This window comes from Rhinolophus ferrumequinum, chromosome X (genome assembly GCF_004115265.2).
Source record: "Rhinolophus ferrumequinum isolate MPI-CBG mRhiFer1 chromosome X, mRhiFer1_v1.p, whole genome shotgun sequence".
Classification (NCBI taxonomy): Eukaryota; Metazoa; Chordata; class Mammalia; order Chiroptera; family Rhinolophidae; genus Rhinolophus; species Rhinolophus ferrumequinum.
The window spans coordinates 17,768,942-17,777,512 of record NC_046284.1 but is presented as its reverse complement, the minus strand read 5'-3'; the positions used below and the strand labels follow the sequence as shown (position 1 = coordinate 17,777,512).

The window sequence follows — 8,571 nt, the reverse complement described above, 5'->3', positions numbered from 1 at the left end:
CTATTGGTATTCTTTAAACTGTACCTATCATTATATAGCCTCTTTGGGTAGATAACATACTTCATAATTTAAAATGTGAAGGAATGCATTCATTACTTTATTTAGCAAATATTTAGTAAATGCCTTCCATATTCTAGGTGCTGGGGATATGTTTGAACAAAAAGACAAAAATCTCTGTTCTTATAGTGCTTACATTCTAGTGGAGGAAGACAAACAATACATAAGATTAATCCGTAAAATAGTTTGAATTTTAGAGAGTGTTGGTGCTAAGGATAAAACATAAATCAGGAAAAGAGTTATGAAGTGCTGTGGAGAATGGGTGGCATGGAAGCCCTCACCAAAGAGCGAAGGGGTAGAAGACAAGGTCTGAAAAGTGATGCGGGTGGGATTATGTAAGGCCTTATAGCAAGGACTTTGGTCTTTAAGTGAGAAGGGAAGCTAATGGAGGGTGTGGAGCAGAGGAGTGAATATGATCTGACATATTTTAACAGAATCACTGTTAATTAACGCTACATCATTTGCATAAAAAATAAAATAGTTGTCCTAATCGTTCCCTTGCAGTGTTACCATAACAATTAGAGATGAAGTATTACATATAATAAGGCCAAAGCCCTAAAACCTGGTGGCTCATTACTTTGGAAAGTTTTTGAGCATAATAGCAACATAAGAGAAAAATCAGATATTTGAGTAAGACATATTGGTGTGGGGGCTAAAGTCAAGGGTACCAGTTATAATAGTTCATTTGTGAAATGGTGCTAACTCTCTGATCAGCGTTACAGCCAGGATTCAGGCCATTTCCTGTTTGAGCTTTCCTTTATGTATGCATCAGGTTTTGCAGTCACTCTATCCTGTAAAGGTTTCCTTTCACTTCAAAATAATTCCAAAAATAAATGACTGCCCGAAATCCAGGTAGGAGCTACATATTGTCACGTAGAGATCATAGTTTCTAAAGTGACGTTACCTGACAAACCACACAACTATTCATTACTCAGAAACTGAGGATTCTTTCTACAGTTGAAACACTAAAAAAAGAACATACTTGAATGTATGAACCAAACAAAGGTGTCCTGGCAAAGATATTTGAAAAATAAGTGCAAAAATAATGGTATGGTTTTATGCTCATATTTCATTCATTGTGCCTTACCACTTTCACAGGCCCATTGAGAGAGTGAGTCCACAAGCAGATAACTAAGATTTATATGATGAATTACTTGTTTACTTCCATTTCAGAAGGTATGAATATGTGAAATTTTATATGTGAGAAATTTGAGGAAAATAAAAATTAAAATATTAGAAGTATGAGTTTATAAAATGTAATCATATTAACAAGCATGTACTTTGCTATGCATAATAGTCATATCAATCAACTCTATTTTCCTTTAGAAAGTTTCATAAACTATATCATTAGACATAGACAACACAATTCTGTGGCATTTTCAACATCTAGTCTGATTAGGATGAATGACAAGTTGCAGTAAAATGACATATGGGAAATATCAAGTGTGTAGAGTAAAATTTAGAGTCATTTTCATTGATTTGTTTTCCTCATACCTAAAGTCAGGTGCTGGACTTAGAAAGCATGGGAAAGATACTGATATTAACTTGACACTGAGATGTTAGGGCAAAGTAAATATAAATGAGACATCTATTCATGCCATGGGAAACTGCTACCTACATAAAGGGACCTTTGTCTCTGGGCCTTTGGGTAAAATTAAGCTGCTGTTGGTTAATGCTATTACAATGCCCTCTAGGACACTGGTCACATTCCTTTCTTGTACAAAAATTTGAATTAATTTATTATTGCTTAGAATACATGAGCTTGGTAGTCTTTGTTACGCAAGGTTTGTATTGGGTGTATTGGGTGAGAAAAAAATAAAAACTGAATATTTTATGTTTAACTTGTGGTATGGATTAATTGGGTTAAACACATTTCAATACAGCCTGACTTTTTTTTTTTTTTTTTTTTTTGGCTTTTATAAAGTCCAGAAATTTATTTCCTGAGGTCATGACACAGGAAGTAGACTCAGCCACAGCCGTGGAGCTCTCTGAGGCCAGAGCCTGACTGACATGCTGGGTGGACCAGACGCTGATGGAGCCACGTCGAGGACATGTTAGTGTTCACAGCAGGAGGGCTGTCCCAGAGTGCAGGTGTCGGGTCCTGAGCTCATGCCCAGAGCTGGCCAGGCCCAGGAACCGGCCACACACGACGCTGGGTGGCCTGGCTTCACTGCGAGACCTCAGGGAGGGAGAGCATCAACAATTTATGGAGGGTTCAGCCGCTGTGTCAGATTGAGACAAACCATTGTGTGGCGGGGTTTGGGTCAGCAGGCTGGAGAGGTTTCTGTTTTTTGATCATTATCGTTTGGGGCCCCAAGGGAGGGTCTTCGGGGCCACCTGAGCCCCAAAGCTGGGAAATTCCTCAGAGCTGCTCATATCAGGAGCCTTCTCACTGCTGCTGGCAGTCCAGGGAGCGTCCCACACCACGAAGCCCTTGGACGGCGCCCTGGACTCCTCGTGGGCGGGGGGCTTCATGTACACCTGCAGCACCTCACTGTCCACAACGTCGGCCAGGTATTCTTCCTCTAGGTTCAGGATGTGGTCGATGGCCTCCTCCACGTTCTCTGGGAGCCCTGTCACGGTGACGCAGTTGGGGTCTGGGGCCCCGCTCTGCGGGAAGCGAATGTCTACCTTGAATTCATCCATGATCTTGCGAATGGCTTTGCCACGGGCGCCAATGATCCGGGCATGAACACGGTGGTCTAGCGCGACATCCTCAGAAACCATCTGCTCGAGCTCACCCACAATTTTCAGTATAGCGTTCCGGGCAGCTTCGGTGTTCTTTTCATACCCTGTGATGGTGATTTGGTCCTGGGGCTGGTTCCCATCATCCTTATCAGGGAACTGGATGTTGACGTCATGCTCCAAGCGGATCTGGGTAATCACCGCCCCCTTCCTCCCAATAATTTTGGGGTGGTATTTGGGGTCAACGGTGACGCTCAGCTTAAAACTCCTTAAAGCCCGGTCCTCCTGCTCTGCCTGCAGCTCCCTCACGCGCTCCAGCAGCCCGGCCTTGGCCCGGTCCAAGTTTGCAGCGAGGCCTGTGATGGCGATGATGTCGGACTGCAGCTCAGGGGCTGGGACGTGGATATTCACCTCGAACTCGTCCATCATCCTGCGGATCCCGCTCTCCTTCTGCCCGATGATGTACCGGTGAAGGTCGAAGGGCACATCCACCTCAATGGTGACAGGGACCAGCGCCTCGAGGGCTTCCTTGGCGGCCTCACACTTTTCCTTCCGGCCAGAGATGATGATGATGTCACACCTCCTTGGAGAGCCAGGGTCGCCCTCTCTCCCCTCCCCGGCATCGTCGCCGTTCTCCTGGACGGCTGGCTGTGCACTGTGAACTGGGTTTTCCTCTCTGTCTGGGAATTTAATCTGAACATTATAGTCCCGCGTGATCTGCTGGATTCTGGAGCCTTTGGGGCCCATGACAGACCGATGGAATTTCTGGGGTATGGCGCACTCGATGGTCACCTGGGCTTCCAGGTCCTCAATGATCTCCTGGATGCGCTTCTTGGCCGCCTCCACACAATCCTTGGCACCCTTCAGGGTGACTTTGTCGCTCTGCCTGCCGGACCGCGGGAAGCTCACCATCACCCCACCGTACTCTTCTGCGATCTCCCGTAAGACCTGGCCTCTTCGGATAACGAAATGACGGTGGTGCTTGGGGTCCACCAGCATGCAGTCTTCAACCACGTTGTCCAGGTTCTGGATGAGGGCCTCCAGCACCCTCTGAGCCTCCCTGACGGCGTCCTCTTTCCCCACGATGGTGATCAGGTCCTGATCCTTGTCCTCAGCCGTCGGGAATATGATGCGGGCGCCCGTGGTGTCACGCACCTTGCGGATTTTGCCACCCCCTTTGCCAATGAGGAACTTGTGGTACTCTGGCTTGGCGTGGATGTCAACGGTGAAACCCTTGGTTTGCTTCTCCTCTGCCAGGTGTAGCAGCTGTTTCTTGGCCTTCTCTACATCCGAGGCAGGACCCCTGATGACAACAGTGTCGCTTCCGGAACCTTCCACAGGGAAGTGAATGTGGACACCCCTGCACTCCTCCATGATGGAGCGGATCAGGCGGCCCTTGGCGCCAATGAGGGAGTTGTGCAGCTTTGCTGGGATTGAGACCTCCACCTCCGCTATGTTGGCCAGGTCTTTCTGGATGGACAGGATGCGACTCCGGGCAGCCTCACAGTTGGCTCGCTTGCCTGTGATGATGATGGTCTCTGAATTGCTGTTCTCTGCTGGAAGGTCAATCTTGGTGTTGCTTTCTTCCCGGATCTTTTTAATGTTTGCGCCTCCTTTACCAATGATGTTCTTGTGAAACTGTTTGAAGATTGGAACAGAGATCGAGTAGCTATTTTCCACCAAATCTGCCACCATCTTCTGCATGTACTTTGTGCATTTTTCCACCTCATTCTTGGGCCCTCTGAGGTGGACAATATCACTTTTTTGTGCTGGGTCTGGGAAGTTGATGCTAACCTCGGGGAACTTGTGGTGAATCTCCCGGATGCGCTCGCCCTTCTGCCCGATGATTGTGCGGTGGAACTTCTGCTCGATGATGAGGTCCCTGGTGCGCTCGTTCTCCATGCGCGAGGCGAGCTCCAGCAGCTCCCGCTTGGCCTGCTGCACGCCCTGCGGGTCCCCCTTGATGCGGATCAGGTTGCTCTTCTCGCTGTCGGGAGGGATGCGCACCGACACCTTGTACTGGTCTTTGATCCTGTTGATGTTGGCTCCGCTCTTCCCAATGAGGTGCCTGTGGAACTTGTGGTCGATGCTGACCTCCACGTAGTCCATCCGGTGACTCAGGTCTTTCACCATGGCTTCGATCTGCTCCTGGGCCACATTTACGTCCTCCGTGGGGCCTTCCAGGGTGATCTTGTCCTCGCCCTCGGTGAACTCGATGTGAACCTTTGGCATCTGCTGAGTGATTCTGGCCAGGTTCTGCCCTTTCTTGCCAATGATGAAACGGTGAAGCCAGGAGGGAGCGCAGATGGAGGAAACTGTGAAACTGTTGGCCTTGGCGTAGACTTCGGTCAGCGCCTGCCCTAACTTTTCTGGCTCGCCACGAAGTATCACGGTCTCTGAGGCGCTGTCTGAGGGCGGGATCTCCACAGAAACACCAGTTCTCTCCAGGATCTCCTGCAGGGAGTTGCCCTTGGGCCCAATGACATACTTGTGCTGGGACTTCTTCACCTCCACGGGGATGGTTGTGGTCTTCTTTTTCTTTTCTTCATAAATCTTCTTGACTCGAGCCACGGTCTGAGCCAGCTGCTCCTTCTCTCCTGTGAACACGATTTCCGTCCGATTGACGCTGAGCGGGGGGATGTTGATGCGCGTGCCGGTCACCTGCATGATCTCACTGACCAGCTGATTGTAGGGCCCGGCGATGAAGGGGTGGACTGCCTTATCCACCTCCAGCCTCTCCACAGCACGCCTGTCCTGCTCGGCCGAGATGAGCAGGACCTCGTGGCGTGCCTTTTCGATACCCACTCTGGTGCCCGTGATTCTGATGTGGTTGCTTGCGTCCTCTGGGCGCGGGATCTGGATTTTGGTCGCCGTTTTTAGCTCCAAGTCCTGCAGCTTCTCTCCATTTTTGCCAATAACAAAGCGGTGGTGCTCCTTGGGGATGGCAACAGTGGCTGAGGCCTGCGTCTGCAGCCTCGCCACAATGTCCTTCCGGGCTTTCATGACGGCGTCCAGCTTCCCAGAGACCATGATGGAGAGGCCCTGGTCTTTGGCAAGCGACAGCTCCAGGTGGGCGCCGGTCCTCTGCATGATCTCCAGGCAGATTTTTGCTTGTTCACCTTCTCCAAACTGGTTCATGTCCTTGTACTTTCTCTCCTCCAGGGGTACGTGAAACACCTGAGTGATGACGGACGCCTTGATGGGCCGGATCTTGTTACTCCAGGCGCCGGCAGGTTCCTGGGCACTTTCCAGGCAGGCTGCCTTCTCGGGGAGCAGGGGGAAGGCATCCTTGTAGGTGGGAGGGTCACTCTCTTCTTCGGAATTTAAAGTGGCAACTTTGATCTGTTGCGGAACCAGCCGACTCCGGTGCTCAGCAAAGCTCTCCTGGGTCAGAACGGCGATGGAGCTCATGGTTGATCCGACACCCACACACAGCCGGGGGAGCCACAGCAAAATGGTCAATAGCCAGAAAGTCCGTCCTGAGGTCGCCTTTGTCAGCCTGCCAGCTTTTGCAGCGTAAGGAAAACAAGCTCATAAAGCAGGAACTGTGGCGAAACAGGCACAAGCCGCCATCTTGGTAAAGGAGAAGAGTCTATGCTTCCAGCCTGACTTTTTTTTCAAAAAAGAATTATTCACTCAGAAGTGAATCACTCAGAAGCACTTTATGACAGACATCCCTTCAGTATATAAAAGTAGCAAAAGAGTCAGGAAAAATGGACTAATATTGGGTCTACGCAAGGGCCAGTCCTGCTCCTTAAGGGAGACTACCCCCAGAGACCAGAAGCTGTGATTCTCCCAATGATACAAAACTGTCAGGTGAAGGAAATAAGAACAAAAGGAGGCTCTTAGTAAATGAATGAGCAATGAAGTAAAGAAAGCCTGACAATGAATCCTGCTGAGACTTAGAGTGCTTAAATTAACCAAGAATTGGCTGAGGAGAAGTTCAAGGCCACCTTGTGTCAAGTAAGTTAGAAAAAAAACGACCATTCCTTTTTTGTATTTCTTTTCGTTCTTGAGTTGGCTACTTTATTACTTTAAACACATAGCACTGTGCTAAGCATTTTGTTTGTTCATTCTACAATTATTTATTCAGCAATATTATGTTGCAGATACTTTGCTCAGTGCAGGTATAAAGTGATTTAAACAAAAGGTATAAAACAAAATATTTCATCAATAGCAGTATAGTATAGGATAGGCAAATATTAAGCAAATTAATCTATAAATATATGAATGAATATATACATACAAATTGAGATAAGTGATCTTAATGAAAATAATTGTGTGTAATAAAGGAAAATAACAGGGATACTCACAGTTGATTGTGTGTTAGATAAGGCTTCTTAGAGAAAGTGACTCATTTCATGTAAAACTCAAAAATATTTTACAAACAAGAAAAGGGTGATTTATAGTAAGGAAAGTGCCCGCAGATGACTCAGCTGGTAATTGGAAGAAACAGAATCACACACCAGGTCTGCATGATATTATATCCCATGCTCTTAACTAATAGCTTAGACTGAGCATCAGGTTGAGAAGCAGGTGACTGTGAGTTTCCCTGAGCTGCTTGTTTAGGTTTATCTGTGTTCTAAGCAACAGCGCTGTCCATGCCTGCTAAACATCAGCACCGCTTTACCTTCTGACTAGGAGCAGAGAACATGGTATATGGTCCCAAATAACAAAGAGATAACAAGACCTAACTACAAAGCAGTGCTCAAAGATTCACAGTAGGATACACTACAACAGCATATGATTGGTGTGAAATAGTCACTCCATATTTCGGGTTTAACTGTTTTTTTCCTACATATTTGTAAATCTGTTTTCAAATTGAAGTTCAACTATAGTTGTATACTTGTGGAACTCTCTCCATTTTTTCCAGGAAATTGGTTAAGTATAGTGTCAGGCTAGACAACTTAGAGAACTGTTCTTATTTATTTATTTTTTTTTAGGAACTAAAAAAGAAAACTGTTTATTGAGGGCAACAAGATACAAGCAATATAAAAATCAAAAGCTTATCTGGCTTTAACTGGCTTGTCTTTCTCTTGTCAAATGGGGGTGGGATTTTCTCTGTACATTTTCTAAGGGTCCCAATCTGCTCATGAAATCCTTATCCAGGGGAAGCTGTGGGGCAGGGGGATTCCCTAAGCGACCCATTGGGAGAACTCTTCTCAGGGTGGGCGTGACTGCTCAATGCTGCCTACTTCTTCCCCTTCTGCTTCATGTGTACTACGAAATAGTCATTGCACGCGATGGTGAGCCCTGCGATTAGCGAGAAGAAGCTCTGGAAGCCCACTCTGCCGACTCGGCACTGGTCCAGGTCCTTCATTATTTTGTCCACGGCCAGAGGGTCTTTTTGATTTAACAGAAATCCAGGGAACTCCTTTTCCATGAGCACTCGCAGGTCCTCCTTTGTTAAGTAGCCTTTATCCCCGGCAAATTTGTGAAACGTAAACATCATGGTTTCCATGGCGTGTTCCATCTGAGACGGCATTTTGGTGAGGTCTGCTGAAACAGGACAGGCTGGGCGGGAGGCACTAGAGGACCGCTGGGCTGGCTGGGACGCGCGGCCACTGAGCCGAGAACTGTTCTTATTAATAAGACACCTACTTGTATACAAGGTCTGACAAGTAAGTTCACAAACTTGTTGCAATGATGTTGGTAACCATTTTTGATATCAGAAGGATTATTCATTATGAATTTGTACCAACAGGACAGTTAACCAAGTTTACTACTTGGAAGTGCTGAAAAGGCTGCACGAAAAAGTTGGATGACATGAACTTTTCATCAACAATTCATGGCTCTTGCATCATGACAATGCCCCAGCTCACACAGCAC

The 8,571-nt window shown here is 47.1% G+C and overlaps 2 protein-coding genes across 2 annotated transcripts; both read right to left on the bottom strand.

The window, feature by feature from the left end:
• Nucleotides 1-1,993: 1,993 nt before the first annotated feature.
• On the bottom strand, nucleotides 1,994-6,327 carry LOC117028190 (vigilin-like). Its single transcript, XM_033116467.1, has one exon. The coding sequence runs from the start codon at nucleotides 6,151-6,153 to the stop codon at nucleotides 2,356-2,358; it is 3,798 nt and encodes a 1,265-aa protein (XP_032972358.1). The 5' UTR covers nucleotides 6,154-6,327; the 3' UTR covers nucleotides 1,994-2,355.
• Nucleotides 6,328-7,808: 1,481 nt separating this feature from the next.
• LOC117025728 (protein S100-A10-like) lies at nucleotides 7,809-8,306 on the bottom strand. The gene has a single exon (XM_033111845.1). The coding sequence runs from the start codon at nucleotides 8,225-8,227 to the stop codon at nucleotides 7,934-7,936; it is 294 nt and encodes a 97-aa protein (XP_032967736.1). The 5' UTR covers nucleotides 8,228-8,306; the 3' UTR covers nucleotides 7,809-7,933.
• Nucleotides 8,307-8,571: the final 265 nt, after the last annotated feature.